Here is a 21,075-nt window from a genome sequence, read left to right as displayed (position 1 = left end):
CTGAGAGTCAGTAACTATGTTGAGAGGTTTTGAAAAATCCATTTATATTAACAGAACAGCGTACAATTCCGATTTTTGAACTGAATTATAAGGACTTTGAACCACTTTACTTAAATTTTCTGATTTGTAACCTGCCTTTCCTTGTTTGTTGGCATCTGTATAAAATGTATGAATTCCATATATGGGTATTTCCCATACAATTCAAGGCAAAATCCAATCATCTCTCTTTATTTGATTAATTCTATCGTGTTTTGGATATTTGCTATTAATTTCTCCCAAAAAATTACTGCAAGCTCTTTGCCAAGGTTCACTTTCTGTCCATAATTTTTCAATATCCTCCTTAGTTAAAGGTAGGATAATTTCTACTCAGTCTATTCCTGCTAATGGATGAAGTCTCAATTTTCCTTTCCAAATCAAGTCAGAGATTTTTTTCCACATAAGTTTTTAATTTTTTATTTGGTTTGTTTGGGAAAAATATCCATTCCAACATAATATCTTCCCTCTGCATTAATATTCCTGTAGGAGAATGCCTAGAGGTTAAAATAACCAAAATGCAATCCAGCTTTGGATCAATACAATATATATGCCCTTCATGTACTTTCTTTTCTACCAAGGCCAGTTCTTTCTCAGCCTCAGGTGATAATTCTCTTGGACTACTTAAGTCCTTGTCACCTTCTAAGGGTTTGAACAAATTATTCAGTTCATCATTTTTTACCCCAACAATATTTCATAGATGAGAAATGTCTCCAAATAATCTTTGAAAGTCATTAAGAGTCTGTAGTCGATCTCTCCTAATTTGCACCTTTTGGGGTCTAATTTTTTTGTAGACCTATTTTATATCCTAAATAATTAATAGAATCTCCTCTTTGCATCTTTTCAGGAGCAATTTGTAATACCCAGTAAGGCAAAATTTTCTTTTCCTCTTCAAACATTCTTTCTAAAGTATCTGCATTTGAGTCAGCTAGTAAAATATCATCCATATAATGATAAATTAGAGATTTAGGAAATTTTTTACGTGTCACTTCCAAAGGCTGTTGTATAAAATATTGGCACAGGGTTGGGGTATTCAACATTCCCTGTGGGAGGACTCTCCATTGAAACCTCTTAACTGGTTGAGGATTATTGTAAGTAGGCACCATGAAGGCAAATCTTTCTCTGTCTTTTTCTTGTAAGGGTATTGAAAAAAAACAGTCTTTTAAATCAATTACTATGAGAGGCCATCCTTTTGGTAACAGAGTAGGCAAAGGAGTTCCAAGTTGTAGAGAGCCCACTGGCTGAATTACTTTGTTAAATGTTCTAAGGTCTGTTACCATTCTCCATTTACCAGATTTCTTTTTAATATTAATTTTTAATTATTTTAATATTAATATAATAGTTTAATATTATTATGATGATTATAATAATTAAAAATTATATTAATTATAATACTAATATTATAATTAATATGATAATTTAATTTAATGTAATATAATTAAGAATATTTTAATTCTCCTGTATTTTAATAACAAATACAGGAGAATTCCAAGGGCTGGTTGATTCTTCAATATGCTGAGCATGTAAGTGTTCTTCTACCAGCTCTTCTAAAGCCTGCAGTTTCTCTGTTGTTAAAGGCCATTGATGAACCCATACAGGCTTGTCTGTTAATCATTTTAAAGTTAGAGCTGTTGGTGTCTTTGGAAGCTTTTATCCTGGCACTCAAATTGACTATCTTTTTAAATAGTAAAATAAGGATAAGGAAAGTAATAATGTGCATAATCCCATCAACATTAATCTGCTCATATAGTTGTTCCATTTTCAGACTGCCTAAAATTTTATCAAACAAAGCCCAATTTTCTACCAATGTACACATAAAAACCATTTTTTTTTTTTTTTTTGGTTTTTCGAGACAGGGTTTCTCTGTGTAGCTTTGCGCCTTTCCTGGAACTCACTTGGTAGTCCAGGCTGGCCTCGAACTCACAGAGATCCGCCTGGCTCTGCCTCCCGAGTGCTGGGATGAAAGGCGTGCGCCACCACCGCCCAGCTAAAACCCATTTTTTTAATGTGGAAAAAATTTTCTCTTTTAAATAGTTTTTTCCTTTAAAATATCTGATACCTTAATTGACTTACCAAGTCTGCATAGAACAGTAGAAATCTGAGGGAATTTCAAAACAGCTACCTAGTGTCCAAGGTGTGATTCCAGAGAGAGAGAGAGAGAGAGAGAGAGAGAGAGAGAGAGAGAGAGAGAGAGAACAAGAAAGCATAGCCAAGAGTTCTGTCTAAATGCTTATATCTAGCCATGTGTTCCCGCTTGAGTCCAGTCGAGCCTGGGCTCAGGCTTCCTTAAGCTCTGACCAGGTACTTTGACATTTCAGCCAACAGCAGCTCTATCTGCAGTTGCGTGTAGCTACTGCAATTAGCGGTAGTTCTGGCAGGCCTGAGTTTTTCATAGCACTGGTGTAGCTACATTCAGTTGGTCAGCCCTGGGGCCTAGGCCGAGCTGTCCCCAGCTAGGGAGTCAGTCAGCTGGCAGGCCGCCAAGCTGCCACAACTGGCTATGTGTAACTCAGGTGTGAGCGGGGGCCCGAAAGTCCACAGGCAAGTGGCTTTTTCATGAATTTGTACCACGAACACTGGGCACCAGATGTAGATGAACAGTCTTATTTAATAAGAAACATAGCGTCAAATGCAGAGTTAAAAGCTTAAGAGGTCAGAGCAGTAGCTGAGAGCTGAGACTTAAAACCACCTTCTTACCCTTCCTGCTGCTACTGTCTTTCCCCTCAGAAAGAGACCTACTTCCTGTGTATCTGTTTTTTTATTGACTTTCTGTTCTGCCTTCTCATTGGTTGTAAACCCAACCATATGACCTCTTCATCACTGCCTGTCTATACAGACCTCCAGGTCTTCTATCATTGGTATTGAGATTAAAGAAAGACATGTCTCCATGCTGGCTGTGTCCTTGAACACACAGAGATCTGTCTGTCATGTGATCTGGATTAAAGGTGTGCACCCCCACTGCCAGGCTTCTGCTATGGCTTGCTATTAGCTCTGACCCAAAGGCAATTTAATTTATTAACATACAAATAAAATCACATTTCAGTACAAATAAAATATCACCACAGGTGTACCTATAGAATATTAAATGCATCGTTTTAGCTGATGAGAGAAGAGTATATCAGCCCAGAGTGAGAGGGAACTCCCCAGCCGAAGAAAACACAGAATATTTGTATGTGGGAGAAATAATCTGTAGTCACGTTATAGTTTTTCCAGTCCTTCTTGCCTTGTGAGTGCTGGTGAGTTTCGATCTCCTGAAGTTTATAATAACCTTTTTAAAATGTCAAAATCTTTAGAGATATTAGCAATATGATAACAGTGGTGAATTTTGTCAAAGCAAAATTATGAATCCTTGGAGTCTCAACAAAACAGCAGGATAGCCAGAGAATGGAATCTGAAATGTGTCATTTACATATATCAAATTTTGTTTACTATTTGATCAAAATTAATAAAATATATTTAGGCCAGAATTATTATTTTTTTTAAGTGGGATTTTTTTATTTTTATTTTGCAATACAATTCAGTTCTACATATCAGCCACGGATTCCCTTGTTCTCCCCCTCCCACCCCCCTCACCTTCCCCCAGCCTGCCCCCATTCCCATCTCCTCCAGGGCAAAGCCTTCCCTGCAGACTGAGATCAACCTGGTAGACTCAGTCCAGGTAAGTCCAGTCCTATCCTCCCAGGCGGAGCCTAGCGATCCTGCCTAGGCCCTAGGTTTCAAACAGCCGACTCATGCAATGAGCACAGGCTCTGGTCCCACTGCCTGGATGCCTTCCAAACAGACCAAGCCAATCAACTGTCTCACCCACTCAGAGGACCTGATCCAGTTGGGGACCCCTCAGCCATTGGTTCATATTTCATGTGTTTTCATTCATTTGGCTATTTGTCCCTGTGCTTTATCCAACCTTGGTCTCAACAATTCTCGCTCATATAAACCCTCCTCATTCTTCCTAATTGGATTCCCAGAGAGATCCACCTGGGGCCTAGCCATGGATTTCTGCATCCAGATCCCTCAGTAGTTGGATGAGGTTTCTAGCATGACAATTAGGGTGTTTGGCCATCCCATCACCAGAGTAGGTCAGTTCAGGCTGTATCTCAACCATTGCCAGCAGTCTGTTGTGGGGGTATCTTTGTGGATTTCTGTGGGCCTCTCTAGCACTTTGCTTCTTCCTATTCTCATGTGGTCTTTTTTTTACCATGGTCTCCTATTCCTTGTTCTCCCTCTCTGTTGTTGATCCAGCTGGGATCTCCTGCTCCCCCAAGCTCTCTTTCCCTCGACCCTCACAATTCACTACCCCCACTCATGTCCAGGCTGTTCATGTAGATCTCATTCCATATCTCTGTCATTGGGTGATCCCTTTGTCTTTCTTGGGGTCCTGTTTTCCAGGTAGCCCCCTTGTGATGTGAGTAGCAGTCTAGTCATCCTTGCAGAATTATTATTTCTAATCATATTTTTATAAGTTTTGATATCAGTGATGAACAGTTCATCAGAAGGATCTGGAATTGTATCACTTTATTCCTAAAGTCAAATCCCAATATTTAAGAATCTAGAGGTAAGTAACAGCCTGTATTCAGACTAAGAGCTTTAGAGCACCTTTGTCCTGCAGCGGCCTGCTCATATGGTGTGACCAGGCAATCCAGGATCCATAAGGCAAGTCAGTGTCCTGTGGAAATATGTAAGCATATCTTCTTCCTGATATTATGAAAAAATCCGGACCTTTCCAATTACTAGGGAGAAAGTCCTAGAGACTTAGCTGTACCTTTGTGAAGAAATGACTGAGGAAAGAACTCATATAGTCTTCAGAATGTATTGATTACAAACAGAGCATGAGAAGTAATACACAGATAGCTTGAACATAAAATCAGGTTATAATTCAAAAGTCTAGAGTTATTTTAAACAGTAAAATATTTTCTCTGTAGAAAATAGTAAAAATGATAACATTTCCCAATAAGCCCATTTAAGCCAATTAATAGCTGAATTATACGTATAAATATTGATTAGATTCTGGGATACAGAAGAAACCTATCTTCATCTGTTCAGAGAGCTATGTTTTATTTAAGTTGTGTAAGTGAGATTCCTATTCATCTTCCCCTTCACTATTTGATTTATGGCAGACATTTTTCTATAGGCTAATCCATAATCTAAAAAGATTTTAGCCTCCCCTCCTGAAAGTATGGCCAGCATTTTCTTTCATCAGCATGATACAGTACAAATTCTCATCCTAATAGTGAAATGTTTCACTAAACCTTGCCCAGTCATTGGGCAAAACCAAAACTTATTATAAGCCACAGTCATCCTAGGGTTCCCCCTGCTAGGCAGCCTCCCTGGATCTGTGGGTTGCAGATGATTTAAGATATGGGGAGATGAATATTTAAGATCTCCATTTTGGAATAAGGATATTTTGCTTTTTAAAGTATGATGAGATCCTTCCATCATATCTTGACCTGGCAGGTAATAAGGAATGCCTGTAGTGGGAGATATGAAAAGTTGAACACCAGTTCTTAAGAGCTTTTGAAGTATATGTAAGGCCGTTGTCCATTTATGAGCACTAGGCATTCCTAAAATTGAAAAGCAGTGATACAAATGTTGTATTACTTCTCATTTCATAGCCATTAAATCATAAGGACATCAGCCTCCTGGGTAAGCTCCCATAGGGAGAGAATTTGTAGTTCTTGGACAGACATATGAAAAAGTGCCAGTATATCCTGTAGAGTTATCTTCCAATCTATGTGCTCATGAATTTCATAGTTAAATATAATATAATATCACCTGTGCAATAAATGTATTGTAATATATGTACATAAATATATATATACATATATATGTATACACACATGTATATATATATATATATATATATATATATATATATATATATATATATATTATTGGGTTGGGTGACTTTGAGGAAACTATAATTGACAGTTAGTTCTGATTGTTAATCTGTCACACATAATGAGGAACTCTGCCTAATAAAATGAATTCTGGATAAACAGAATTTGTATCTCCTGCACTGTATGTCAGCTTTGGCCTCCATTGTGGCAGGGGGAGATGGCAAGTGAAAAATAAAATGCTGACAATCTTTAGGGTGAGGAGGTATGGTAAAGGAGCAATCTTGTAAGTCTATAACAATTACTATTTTGATTTCTAGGGATGGCCGTGGGAGATGTCAAGTCAGGCTGTGAGATTACCCTTGGCTTCAATAAACTTTATTTAATTTCTTAAGGTCTTTTTTTTTTTTTTTTGGTTTTTCAAGACAGGGTTTCTCTGTGTAGCTTTGCGCCTTTCCTAGAACTCACTTTGGAGACCAGGCTGGCCTTGAACTCACAGAGTGCCGCCTGCCTCTGCCTCCCGAGTGCTGGGATTAAAAATGTGAGCCACCACTGCCTGGCTTTTTAAGGTCTTATAACAGTCTATAAGCCTGATTTTTTAAAAAATAACTAATATTTGGGTGATTTAAGGGCATTGTTATTTAAATGAAGGCAGCTGTAACCATGCAGTTTAGAAGGTTTCCAGCTTAAGTTAGCACTTAGATTCCAGTGAGTTGTAGCAAAAAGAAAAAAAAAAGCTGTTTGTAGGACAGGATGGGGAAATCCAGTAGGATGAAAAGGGTCCCATGAGCAGGCAAAAAAGTCAGAGACACTCTCCCTCACACTCACACTGTTAGGAGTACAACAAAAACCCCAATCTAAACACCTACAGCATGTATGCAGAGAACCTAGCACAGACCCATGCAGGCTCTGTGATTGCTGCTTCCATCTCTGTAAACTCCTGTGAGCCCTGCTCATTTGATCCAGTGGGCCTTGCTCTCCTGGTGTTCTTGACCCCATTGGTTCCTACAGTCCTTCCTCCCCTCTTCTGTGGGGTTTGCTGAGCTCCCCCTAATGTTTGTCATTGGACCTCTTTATCTGTTCCTATCAGCTGCTGGAAAATGCCTCTCTGATGATGACTGGGCAAGGCATCAATCTATGAGTATAACAGATATCACTAGGAATCATTCCATTGACTTTATTTTAGACCAATAGTGTTTGGTTCTATGCTAGGTCTCTGAACCATCCAGCTTAGAGATCCTGGCCATCTAGGAAGTGTCTGGCATGGCCTCCCTCCTGTGTTTTGGGCCTCCAGTTAGACACTCCCACTGGATCTCTTTTCATTCTTCTGCATGCAGATATCCAGTATGACCAGCACCACTTGAAGATGTTTTCTTTTTCCAGTGTATATTTCTGGCTTATTTATTGAAAAGCAGGTGTCCACAGGTATATGGATTTATATTTGGGTTTTCAATTCAATTCCATAGACTAACATGTCTGATTTTATGCTTATACCATGTGGTTTTTATTCCTATGACTCTGTAGTACAGCTTAAAATCGGGGATGGTGATAGCCTTGGAAGTTCTTTTATGCTATCAGGATTTTTAGCTAGTCTGGCTTTTCTGTTCTCATACAAAATTGATTATTGTCCTTTCAAGGTCTGTAAATTATGATATTGGAATTTTTTTTATGAGACAGGGTTTCTCTGTGTAGTTTTGGTGCCTGTTCTGCATCTTAATCTGTAGACCAGGCTGACCTCGAACTCACAGAGATATGCCTGGCTCTGCCTTCCAAATGTTGGGATTAAAGGCATGTGCCACCACCACCAGGCTTGGTGTTGGAATTTTGATGGGGATTGCATTGAACCTGTAGATTGCTTTTGGTGGGATGGCCATTTTTACTGCCTTAATTCTACCAATTCATGACCATGGGAGATCTTCCCATCCTCTGATAACTTGCTCAATTTCTTTCTTTAAAGGCTTGATATTTTTATCGTACTAGTCTTTCACTTGCTTGGTTAGTATCACTCCAATATGTTTTACATTGTTTGTGGCTATTGTGAAGCTTGTTGTTTCCTTGATTTCTTTCTCAATCAGTTTGTCAGCTGTAAATAGGAGGGCTACTAATTATTTTTCATTAATTTTGTATTATACACATTGCCGAAGGTGATTATCAGCTGTGGGAGTTCCCTGGTAGAATTTTTGGGTTGCTTGAGTATACTATCATATCATCTAGAAATAATACTTTGACTTCTGCATTTCCTATTTGTATCCCCTTCATCTCCTTTAGCTGTTTTATTGCTATAACAAGAACTTCAAGTACTATATTGAATAGATATAGAGTGGACGACCTTGTGTGTTCCTGGTTTTATTGGGGTTACTTTGAGTTTCTCTGTGTTGGACTTGATGTTGGCTAGACACATAGCACTAAATGTCCATATAAAAAAATTGGAGAAATCTCACACTAGTGACTTAACAGCACACCTATAAGCTCTAGAAGAAAAAGAAGCAAAGTCACCCAGGAGGAATAGATGCCAGGAAATAATCAAATTGAGAGCTGAAATCAATAAAATAGAAACAAAAAGAACAAATGAAACAAAGAGTTGGTTCTTTGAGAAAATCAACAAGATACACAAGCCCTTATCCAAACTAACCAAAAGGTAGAGAGAGAGCATCCAAATTATCAAAATGAGAAATGAAAAGGGAAACATAAAAACAGACGAGGAAATCCAGAGAATCATCAGGTCATACTTCAAACACCTGTACTCCACAAAAATGGAAAATCTAAAAGAAATGGACAATTTTCTAGATAGGTACCACATACCAAAGTTAAATCAAGACCAGATAAACTATTTAAATAGACCAATAACCCCTAAGGAAATAGAAAGTCATTAAAAGTCTCCCAACCAAAAAAAGCCCAGGACAAGATGGTTTCAATGCAGAATTCTGCCAAATTTTCAAAGAAGAGTTAATACCAATACTCTGCAAAGAATTCCATACAATAGAAACAGAAGGATCATTACCAAACTCCTTTTAGGAGGCTACAGTTACTCTGATTCCCAAGCCAAACATAGATGTAACAAAGAAAGAGAATAACAGACCAATCTCCCTCATGAACATTGATGCAAAAATATTCAATAAAATATTGGCAAACCGAATCTAAGAACACATAAAAAAATTATCCACCATGATCAAGTGGGCTTCATCCCAGGAATGCAAGCATGGTCCAACATACTGATGTCTGTCAAAGTAATACACCATATAAACAAACTGAAAGAAAAAATATCACATAATCATCTCATTAGATGCTGAAAAGACCTTTGACAAAATCCAACACCACTTCATGATAAAGTTCTTGGAGTGATCAGGAATACAAAGGACATACCTAAGCATAATAAAGGTTGCCAACAGCCAATATCAAAAAACTCAAAGTGATTTCACTAAAAGCAAGAACAAGACAAGGATGTCCACTCTCCACATATTTATTCAATATAGTAATTGAAGTTCTAGCTCGAGCAATAATCAATCAATTCTCCCCAGTGCTCTCAGAGAACCAGTATATATACCCACACAGTAATTCTTTGGCAAAGCAACGCAAGGCTTGAGGTTTTCAGGGTCACAGAGAGAGGAGATAAGGATCCACACATAAAGCAATAATTGTCAGCTTCCAATTACAACCCAAAATGGGAGTGGCTAAAGGGGAGTTCTCTGGTAGTGTCAACTAAAGGCTAAGATCAATTAGGGAATTTGTGTGCTCAAACTATAATCTAGAAGTGGCTAGGTAGAATGTTAGTGGTCAACAAGTCACAAGAAATTAAACTGTCTTTGGTGCCACTTTTCCAGCTCGTCCCAGCTGCAGCTGCTTTCTGCTAGGGAGGGGGACATATGCTAGGTGGCTAAGCAACCTCTGTCAGAGCATGTAGTATTTGGTTAGTAAAAGCACTTTCACTCAGAGTAATTGCTGAGGAGAAAATCTAGGAATAGCACCTGGTTGAGGAGGAATTCAAACTTATTTTGCACAAAAAAAAAGATTGGCACCTATCTCCTCTCTTGCCTTGCAGGCAATCTCCTTGGGTGAGTGGGAAGTAACTGCCTTAACTCAGTAACTAACAAATGGCTAAAACATTATCCCAGGAATGTGAGCAGTAAATCTCTTAAATTAGGGTCTTGTGTAAGTAACCCGGGGTGAAGGTAAGGTGTTTAGGATTTAATTGTTAGTGGTTCTTTTCTCTATCTGTGAGTGAGAGGAGCTAATGTTTATTTCTCTGCATTTGTCTTTGGAAAAAGGAACCTTTGCTGAAATACTTTTGTCCAGAAAATGGCCCTGGCCAGATATATATTAATGAAAATAAACACAGCTGGGGACAGTTATCCAATTACCCCAAATATATAGGGAAATTTGTGTCCAAGATTGAGATGCAATCATGAGATTACATGTACACATAACATGGAGATGCACGGTAAATGGGGAGAATCACAGCTGTTATTGCCCAAGAAGTTTATAACAAGTGACAGCCAATTCATTCAAAAGGCAGGAATTCCATAATGCATTGAGTGATGGTTTCCTGTAACAGAACCCTTAGTTCTGATAGGTTGACCTTCTCAACTCTACTTGTCAATGCTGCATGCTCTCATGGACTTTTGATTCCAGCGGCTCACAATAACAAATGGCTCATGTCTCAGTGGTTAATAGCATTTTTACTCTTGCAGAGGACCAAGCTTCAATTCCCATAACCTACTTAGAGGTTCACAACATTCTTTAACTCCAGTTCTAGAAGAACTGACACCTCTTCTGATCTCCGTGGGCATGACATACATGTAGTGTGAACACACATGCAGGCAAACACGTACCTTATAAACAAACTATGCAGTTCTTTGGCATGTGTCCAAAGTTCTTGACATCCTACCCCAGATACTTGCTCAGTCTTGCTCATTACCACTCTATTCACATAGACTAGGAAAAGGAAATAATCTAGATAGCTTTCAACTAATGAAGAGGTAATGAGAATGCAATACATATACACTGTGGAATACTGATCATCTGTAAAGAAAATGAAATCTAGAGGCAAAGGGATGGAACTAGAAAATATTGTATTAAGTGAATTAACCCAGACACAGAAAGTCAAATGGCACATGTTCTCATTCTTCTGTGATTCCTACCTCCAAATCTTCAGATGTGAATATTAAACCTGGAGTAAATGCAGAAACTATGAAAGTCAAGTGGTAGCACACAGGGGAGGGCATGGGAAGGAGCCCTAGAATGAAGAATAACAATATACAAATGATGTGAGGGGAAATAGTGAAAACAGGGGAGGTTTTAATTGGAGTGGAGAGAAGGTGGTCAATACAAATGGGGATGGAGGGGAAGAGGTCGAAATAACAGCAAGGATGCTTGAAAAAAGCCACAGCAATTGTGCTGGCTAGTTTTGTGTCAACTTTACACAAACTAGCATCATCTGAGTGGAGGGAGCCTCAACTGAGAAAATGCCTCCATAAGATTGGGCTGTAGGCAAGCCTGTAGGGCATTTTCTTAGTTAGTGATTGGTGGGTATAGCCCAGCAAACTGTGGGGGGTACAATCTCTGGTCTGGTGGTTCTGGGTTCTATACGAAAGCAGGCTGAGTAAGCCATGGGGAGCAAGCAAGTAAGCAGTATTCCTTCATTGCCTTTGCATCAGCTCTTGCCTCCAGATTCCTGTCCTGACTTCCTTCGATGATGCACAGCGATATGGAAGTGTAAGCCAAATAAACTCTTTCCTCCTCAACTTGTTTTTGGGTCATGGTGCTTCATCACAGCAACAGAAACCCAAAATAAGACAATGATTATTTATCTAAAATCACATGTATGTGTTGATGAGTGTGTGTGTGTGTGTGTGTGTGTGTGTGTGTGTGTGTGTGTGTATACATCTGTACTGTAAATGAAAATTCACTCAGCTGAGATGTCAATGTTTCTACAAAAAGCCATAGACTGTCTAGCAAAATCCCCAGTACCAGGGATGAAACACTTCCTTTTGAGTTGTTGGTAAGGGGAGTTTGAGAGTCCCAAAACAATATGTGGTATTGACATTGCCCTTGACCATCTCACAGAAGTTGGAGGTAAGTCTCTCTTGCTGAAAATACCATGTGCTTCAGACACCGGACTGGAAGGATCCACCTGGATCTGACCCGAAAGTCTGCACCCTGAGGACTAGTTTTCATAGTACTGGGTGCTGTGCAAGCAGCCAAGGGAAGGAAACAACAAATACACCTAACCAGCTGTGACAACAAAGTACCACAATGAAGAGCTTGGCAAAATATTGCTAAGTATATATTGTGGAATAATTGTTTTGTACACTGTGAAGATGTGTCTTTGCCAAGGCGCCTTCTGATATCTTTAATAAAGAGCTGAATGGCCAATAGCTAGGCAGAAAGAGGTTAGACAGGACTTCGGGGCAAAAAGTGAGGAAGAGAGATGCATCTAGGTGTGTGACAGACACCAGGGCACATGGAGAGGAAACAGAAGGTGCAAGAAGGAAGAGAGGTAAAAAGCCATGAGGCAAAACATAGATTGACATAAATGGGTTAATTTAAGTTATAGGAGCTAGTGGGACAAGCATAAGCTATAGGCTGAGCTTTTCATAATTAATAGTATGTCTCCATGTCATTTTTTAAATTGTGAGCTGGAGGCCCAAAGGAAAAAAAAAAAAGTCTGCCTACAAGTATGCACCATCAACTGTTACATCTTGGCCATAACGAACAGAATACTGAGGATGGTAGCTCATGTGTTTAATCCCAGCATGCAGGAGGCAGAGGCAGGGGGATCTCTGTGAGTCTGAGGCCAGCCTGGTCTACACAATGGTTTTCAGTCTAGCTAAGAGTAGACTATAAAACTTTGACTCAAAAAAAGGAGATAAAAAAATTGGGAAGTAATTAAAACCGTGATTTTAATGTACCTATTGTCACAAATTGTATATTGTGGTTCAGTGCTATGCAGGGAAGGATCAAGAAGTGAGTGGAGTGTCCTAATTTTCTCTTCGCTTGTTCACTGACTCACTTACAAGGTGAGGGGAGCTCTGCTGGCCTTGCTGTCTTCTGCCATGTTTCTTTTTTTATTTTAATTTTTTATATACGTTTTAGTATTCATTTTACTTACCAACCCCAGTTCTTCCTCCCTCCCCTTCTCCCGCTTCCCCCAAGTTCTCCTCATCCCATCCCCTAGCAATGGGAACAGATCTTATCCTGGGTACACGAAATGGCTTATTTTTTAATTTTTTAATTCATTTTACATACCAACCTCAGATCCCCCTCTCATCCCTACTGCATCTCCTTCCTCCTTCCCCCGCAATGCCCCATCCTCTCCTCCAAAAGGGTTAGTCCTTCCATGTGGGAACAGGAAAGCCTGGTACATTCAGTTGAGTCAGGACCAAGCTCCTCCACCATGCGTCAAGGGTGAGCTAGGTGTCCCACCATAGGTAATGGGATCCAGAAAGCCAGATCATGCACCAGGGATAGATCCCACTGCCAGGGGCCCCTCAAAGAGACCAAGTTTCTCCCGCATGCAGGGGGTAGTATAGTCCCATGAGGGCTCCACAGCTGTTGGTCTAAAGTTCGTGAGTTTCCACGAACTTGGTCCAGTTGTCTCTGTAGATTTCCCCATCATGATCATGACCCCATCTTCCTCATTCTTATTCCCTCTCTTCAACTGGCTCCTGGAGCTCGGCCTGGTGCTTGGTTGTGGATCTCTGTACCTGCTTCCTTCAGTTGCTGGATGAAGGCTCTATGACAGGATATTCACCGATCTGATTACCAGGGTAGGCCAGTTCAGCTACCTTCTCCACTATTGCTAGTAGTCTAACCTGGGGTCATTCTTGTGGATTCCTGGGAATTCCCCTAGCACCAGATTTGTCCCTCACACCATCATGACACCCTCTATGGAGATATCTCTTTCATTACTCTCCCAATCCAACTGCCCCAGCTTGAACATGTTCTCACTCCGCATCCCCTTCCCCCACTTCCCCCCTCACCCCCAGTTTACTCATGTAGATATCCTCTGTTTCTCCTTCCCAAGGTGATTCATGTGCCCCCCTTAGGGTCTTCCTTGTTTTCTAGCTTATGAACTGCCTTTTTTGAGCCCATTCCCTGTGGTGTGATGCCTTACTCTGCCTTGTTTCTTTGATAACACTTGTGAAGAGGGAGATTCTCTAAGTCTACAGAACTAAGACCATGGAAATTAACAAAGAAACCTATCATTTTATCCCAATCATGAGCTCCTTGTCAGGTCCCTCTTTGATAAACAACAGGCCTAAAACAAAACTCCAGGTTGTTGTATAGTCTAATTTTTTATCACTACCAGAAGGGTTTCTGAGAAACTTCAAATTAAAATGCATTTTTATCTCAGGTTACCCCCTCCTATCAGTCTTATCTATAATGTTGTTCAGAGAGAGCAGTTAGGAGCCTCACTTCATAGAAGAGACACACTATGTTCAAAGACTTGAGAAGAAGGTTTTGTTTTAATGTGTCCTTTAGAGATTTTTTTAAGTGCTTCTTTCCTATACAAAAGAAGAATTAGCCGGGCAGTGGTGGCACACACCTTTAATCCCAGCACTCGGGAGACAGAGGCAGGCGGATCTCTGTGAGTTGGAGGACAGCCTGGGCTACCAAGTGAGTTCCAGGAAAGGCGCAAAGCTACACAGGGAAACCCTGTCTCGAAAAACCAAAAAAAAAAAAAAAAAAGAAGAAGAAGAATTATTCTCAAAGCAAATATTGCAAGACAGCTAAGTTCTACTTCCTTAAGATAGCATATTTTGACATCACTGAAAGTTACAAAGCAGAAAAAAGCAGGCAGCAAGTCAAACTCAACTCAAAATGCTAACAATGCCTATGATGCAACCTGGAATGACCTCTAACTACAAATTATACCCCGGAGACCAGAACACCATGGAAGACTATTGATCATGAGTTAAGTACAGAGAGCTGCTCTCCAGAACTGCCTTTTCAAACATTAAAAAATTAATTGAACATTATATTTGGAAGGGAGGAGATGTATGAAGATGGATTAGACGATTCTACACATAGGGAAAACATTCTAGTTAAGAGACTTTAAAAACTATTGTAGATGTTTATTTGATCTTAGCAACGTTGTCAGTTATCATAAAGTATTTCTCTTTATCACAAAATAGTAAGGATTTCAAAAGTCCAAAGGGAAAAATCTAGAAGCTTTAAAAATTGGTTTGAACCGAGCCCTAATTCTTCTAAAAAGGGTCTCCAAAATCTGGAGTAGAATTATCATACTCCATAATGAAATGCTTGAGTTCTTCAACATGTTGCTCACCTATTTCATGCAAACTCTGCTTCATTGCAAACTATATAGATTTTTCTAAGGAACGATCCTTTTCAACCAGCCTTTCCACCACCATCCCGAAAGTTTCACAGACTTGTCGGTAAACCTTCTCAATCTCCGTGATTTTTGATGCAATCGCTTTTGAGTGACTGCTAAGCTGGCTGTCTTCACACAATTCTGTGCCAGCTGTTGTGTTGGACTCGGGTTCTTCTGTCTGGTTGATACATAACGGTGCCTTGGATCCCGTCTCAAACACGGACATTTCAGCCAAGTTATTTTCTTCTGACTTCTTGGGATTTTCATTAGCCCACTTGCTTGCAGCATCAGCCTGTTCCGTCTCAGTCAGCCGGCTGGGGCTTTTTAACACCTTGGATGAAGAACCTGAAGGCACAGTATCTCTTGCTGTTTTCAAAAACTGCATGGCTCTCTCTTTACATCGATGTCGAGACTGATGGAAGGAGCGCATCCTAGCTGAGGCTAGTGAGGTCATGCGTCCTAGAGGAGAATGCCGTACTACCACTTGACTAAATCAGTACAATTCCTAAGTGAATTCCACTTACTACAAATAAGTGTCGCTCTCACCCCTCACCAAAAATGCTTCTCTTTGCAACAGAGAGAGACCACTGCAGTAAACCACAACCACTCAAATTCAGAGAACAAGTGTTTGTGGGGCGTCTAGCCCCAATATATATTCCACAACTCCTTTGCCTAAGGTGCAGGGAGTATCATTAAGAGGAGGAGGAAAGATTGTAGGAACCAGAAATGAAAGGGAAGCTTCACGATATTTCAACAATATGATTGCCTAAAGAAAAACTGAACAGGGACAATACCAATCAATATGCTAAGTTGAAAGCGGGAAATCTCACAAGGTTCCACCCCTAAACAAAGAACCACAGGCTGCCGGGGCAGTGGTGGCACAAGCCTTTAATCCCAGCACTCGGGAGGCAGAGGCAGGCGGATCTCTGTGAGTTCGAGGCCAGCCTGGGCTACCAAGTGAGTTCCAGGAAAGGCGCAAAGCTACACAGAGAAACCCTGTCTCAAAAAACCAAAAATAAATAAATAAATAAATAAATAAAAATAAACAAAAAAAAAACTGTAAACAAAGAAAAAAAAAAGAACCACAGCTGCTAAAGAATTAGTCTTCCCCAGGGATGATCCTTTTAACTGGTTCCCAATATCAAGTGGTCAGTTCTGAAATCATATACATATACAAGCAACATTAAATAGACTCAGAAGACTGTATTTATATATTTGCGTGTGTGTGTGTGTGTGTGTGTGTGTGTGTGTGTGTGTGTGTGTGAAAATTAAGGAATAGAGGTCATAAATTTGAGAGGCACCCAGGAGGAGAGGATATGGAATGAAATTAAACAGAAAAGGAAAGGATGTGATTGTATTTTCACTTCTAAAATTTTAAAAATTAAATAAGACATAAATATACGAAGCACCGCCATTTTTACTGCTCGGTCTAGGAGCGAGAAGCTGAGAGTTGAAGTTATCTGCTTCCATCCTTTGTGCATACCCTGCTGGAGCCGCTGCCACTATGGATGATTTGGAGGATCTGGTGTACCAGGCAAAGCTGGCAGAGCAGGCCTGGCGAAATGATGAAATGATGGAATCAATGAAGAAAGCAGCAGGGATGGACGTGTAGCTGACAGTTGAAGAATGAAACCTTATATCTGTTGCATATAAAATGTGATTGGAGCCAGAAGAGCAACCTGGAGAATAATGAGCAGCATTGAAGAGAAGGAAGAAAACAAGGGAGGAGAGGACTAACTAAAGATGATTCGGAAGTACCAGCAAATGGTTAAAACTAAGATCAAGTTAATCTGTTGTGACATCCTGGATGTACTGGACAAACACCTCATTCCAGCAGCTAAAACTGGCGAGTCCAAGGTTTTCTATTATAAATGAAAGGGGCCTACCACAGGTATCTGGCCGAGTTTGCCACAGGAAACGACAGGAAGGAGGCTGCAGAAAACACCCTCGTGGGTTACTAAGCTACTAGTGCCATCACCATGACAGAACCCCCTCCAAAGCACCCCATTTGTTTAGGTCTTGCTCTCAACTTTTCCATGTTCCACTATAAAATTCTTAATTCCCCCGACCATGCCTGTAGGTTGGCAAAAGCAGCTTTTGATGACGCCATTGCAGAACTGGACACACTGAGTGAAGAAAGCTATAAGGACTCTACGCTTTTCATGCAGCTGCTACCTGATAACCTGACGCTCTGGACCTCAGACATGCAGGGCGATGGTGAAGAGCAGAATAAAGAAGTGCTGCAGTATGTGGAAGGTGAAAATCAGTGAGACACAATAAAGCCAACAAGAGAACACATCTCTGACCACCCTCCCTCCCTTCCGCTTCCCTGGGAAGTTCCCCATTGTCACTGAGAACCAGCAAATTTGACTTTCATATTTGGTCTCAGAATTTAGGTTCCTCCCCTGTTGTTTTTCTTTTTTTTCTCCCCTCCCCCTTTTTTAAAACAAAAAACAGTTTCAGAAGTTCTTAAAGGCAAGAGTGAATTTCTGTGGATTTTACTGGTCCCAGCTTTTAGGTTCTTTACAACACTAACAGGACTGCATAGAGGCTGTTTCAGCATTACTGTATTGCTCCAGCCACAGGCAGCAACATCATCATTAGAAATGGAAATGACGTTTGAAAGCCATTAGACTTCTAGGTGATGCATCTAAGAAAGATTAATCGCACGATAGAGGCAAATGTAAAACGAATTTTTAAAATTAATTTATATAATAGCAAAAAATCATAATATTCTAATAAGTTTCACTAGTGAAAAAATTAAAGTACCTTAAAATACAAGCTTATAAAATATTTATTTAAAATATTGAAAATGTAAAATGAATTAAAATTAATTTATATAATAGGAAAAAATCGTAATGTCATAACAATGTGGTCTTTTATTTTCACTAACCCTATTGCTGAAGATACCCATATTTGAGTCATAGAACATGGCAGAATCAAGTTGGTAATGACCTAAATGTTTCATCCCTGCTGGCTATGTGCAGGAAGGTGCTATGCAAGCTACCAAAGGAGAGCAGTAATCATCAGTCACACCTATCTATCAAACCTATGAGCCACAACAATGATCAGCCTGACACATGGCCATTGGTGTAATAGTAGCTCAAACAGTATTGGTGTAACCAACCATTTTTGATTGGATTTGAGTTCCTCTCCACAAGATGAAACCCATACTAGCACAGTTATCAGACCAAGAACATACAGCTAGCAGTCATAGGCCCTAGGGGAGAACTTACCACTATGATGTTGCTAAATGGACATAGTATTAAAGTGACTCATCATTACAGCCATAGATCAATGTATCTCTTATCCCTCATCTAAGGAGCTTTGATTTACAGTAAATGGTGGTTAACATCGTGGCCCACAACTGGCCAAGGTGCAGAGAATAAGAGACAGAAGAATGCTCAGCCCTAAAGGGAACCTATGTACCTCATCCTACCCTCACAAAGTTCAGAGATCATTGAGGAAGAGGACAAAGAAAGAGTATAATAATCTGAGGTGGTGGAGGAATACAAGGAACATCTGGACACAGTAGGGCAGATGCACATATGAACTCACACAAACTGCAACACCATGAAAAAGAAAACAAACCTGAGCAAGCCCAAGGCAGACCAAATCCCAGCATGGAAGTGGGAGCTGGGCACACAATCCCTGCTGTGGGATGGTCTGTTTGTCAAGTGTGTTGCTAATTAGTCAATAAATAAAACACTGATTGGCCATTGGCTAGGCAGGAAGTGTAGGCGGGACAAGGAGGAGAATAAAGCTGGGAAGTGGAAGGCTGAGTCAGAGAGACACTGCCAGCCACCACGATGACAAATAGCATGTGAAGATGCCAGTAAGCCACGAGCCATGTGGAAAGGTATAGACTTATAGAAATGGATTAATTTAAGCTTAAGAACAGTTAGCAAGAAGCCTGCCACGGCCATACAGTTTGTAACCAATATAAGTCTCTGTGTTTACTTGGTCGGGTCTGAGTGGCTGTGGGACTGGCAGGTGAGAGAGATTTGCCCTGACTGTGGGCCAGGCAGAAAAACTTAAGCTACAAATCCCCCACCTGCTGCCAAGCCTCATGACCTGAGTTCAATCCCTGGGACCCACATGGCAGATGAAGCAATTCCCACAGACTGCCTCAGATGCAAAGTAGTATAAACAATGGAATAGGAATCCAGAGTTCAGAGTTGAGTTCAGATACTTTCATTGATTAGAATTCAGACTGATTTTTCCAACATTGACCTTATTTTTTGTTTTGTTTTGGGTTTGGGTTTTTTATAGGGGGCTTTTGTTTTGTTTTGTTTTGTTTTACCTAGAAAAGACAGAAATTAATTTGGAACACAGTAACCAGATGTTGGGCCCTGGCCCCCGTTTTTGGGGAGCTGTTACCTTGCTTGCTGACCTTGATCAGATGTCCTCCCTATGTTAATTCCCTGCCGGTTTCATTCCTGCATATTGGTGGAATGCTAGAATGTAAAACACCTGTAGCCTACTTTTGCCCTCCCAGGTTCTTCCACTGTACTGTAAGTCTGTATTTAAGGCTTCCTCCCTCCTTCAATAGGGGGCATTCTACTGAGAGGAATGACCCTCTGTCTTGTCTCTCTTTTTAATCCTCAGCCTCTCGCTCGGACATGGTGAATGGGTAGTAACTTGGGCGTCGCTACAACCAGAAAGCTTCTGAAATCTGATATTTGTCTTCTTTTGAGTCTATAAAAAACTTTGCTAATATGAGTTTATGATACTCCTGTTTGCTGAACAACAATGTCAGGTAATTTGATATTTAGCCCATAAATAAAAACTTATTAATGTACTTGTGTTTATTGAATTACTCTTGTCAGAGAACAGGATGAGTTAAATCAATCTCCCTTTAATGAGATCTTTCTTGATGAACATATTAATGGTGGATATTTCAGAGTGAGACTTCAAACAAGGTGAATCTTACGGTGATGCAGTCTAAAACCAACAGTGTCCTGATGGATTAAAAAAGAACAATGGTGTTGATAGAGAATTAGATGACCTGGATAAACCTTCAAATGCAAAACATAAAAATACTAAAAAATAACCTAAAGTCTCCACCGATACCTGCTTACTGACAAAACAAAAGAATATTTAGGCTAAGCAATGAATGATGGTAAAATCTCTGAGAACTTCAACTGACTTGCTTCCAAGAGAATTGGGTGAGATTGAGTTAACTCTCAGAATCATGGGGAAATTCAAGGGCTTCAAAGCCCAACAGAAGATCCCCCATAAGACTAGGACAGGAAAATTTACTCCAGCATAAGGCAAACTAAGAAGTAAACCCTCATGGACAATCCAACCCCAAGAGAGAAGCCTGGAGAACTACAGGTAAATTTGCTAGTATCAACCTTTTTAGTGAGTACAAAAATAAAGCCTCAGAATTCATAACCACAAAGAGGTACATATGAGTAAGTCTAATTCACACTAACTTAATTGTGCCACAAAACCTCAAACCAAGAATTTAATTCATATAGATTCCAGACTCATGGAAGAAAACTAAAATCATTTAGAGGAATGTCCTTTCTCTCAGCTCTCAAACATTCCATTCAATTTTTTCTGAGAAATGATAATGTTATATATACAAAAATTCTTATCTAATTTAGGAAACAAGACTGAAAAAGACAATAGAAAATTTAGGCTAGTGGATCATTATACATTAGAATTATTAGATATGAAACATAAACTGTAGTTAAATATAGCTTAATGAAAACAAAATGTTTAAACATACGAGTAAAGACCAGGCAAATAGGGAAAAGTATATACTTTCTGGAAAATTAAGATGATTTAAATAACCTCAACATTTTAAAGATAGTAGAACACATAGTGAGTACTTACAATATTTTGTTGAAGGAATAAATGATTATAAAAAAT

The 21,075-nt window shown here is 39.8% G+C and overlaps 1 protein-coding gene and 1 pseudogene across 4 annotated transcripts in view; one reads left to right on the top strand and one right to left on the bottom strand.

Annotated features, from left to right (window-relative positions):
- The window catches only part of LOC131901291 (uncharacterized), a 36,436-nt gene that overhangs the window by 7,362 nt on the left and 7,999 nt on the right, over positions 1-21,075 (bottom strand). For 3 of the 4 annotated variants that reach the window (XR_009376463.1, XM_059252497.1, XM_059252498.1), the window contains one exon: positions 13,064-13,596. The exons of the other annotated variant lie outside the window; for it this stretch is intronic. Coding sequence is in view for 2 of the 3 variants with exons in the window: in XM_059252497.1 (XP_059108480.1) it covers positions 13,315-13,596 (282 nt within the window). In the remaining variant the exon portion in view is untranslated. Of the gene's footprint in view, positions 1-13,063; positions 13,597-21,075 lie in introns of those variants that run through there. 4 annotated transcript variants of the gene reach the window in all.
- LOC131901290 (14-3-3 protein epsilon-like) lies at positions 16,533-17,584 on the top strand (annotated as a pseudogene).

This window comes from Peromyscus eremicus, unplaced genomic scaffold (genome assembly GCF_949786415.1).
Source record: "Peromyscus eremicus unplaced genomic scaffold, PerEre_H2_v1 PerEre#2#unplaced_70, whole genome shotgun sequence".
In the NCBI taxonomy this organism is placed as follows: Eukaryota; Metazoa; Chordata; class Mammalia; order Rodentia; family Cricetidae; genus Peromyscus; species Peromyscus eremicus.
The sequence above is the reverse complement of the archived record's forward strand: the minus strand, read 5'-3'. Positions and strand labels throughout refer to the sequence as shown.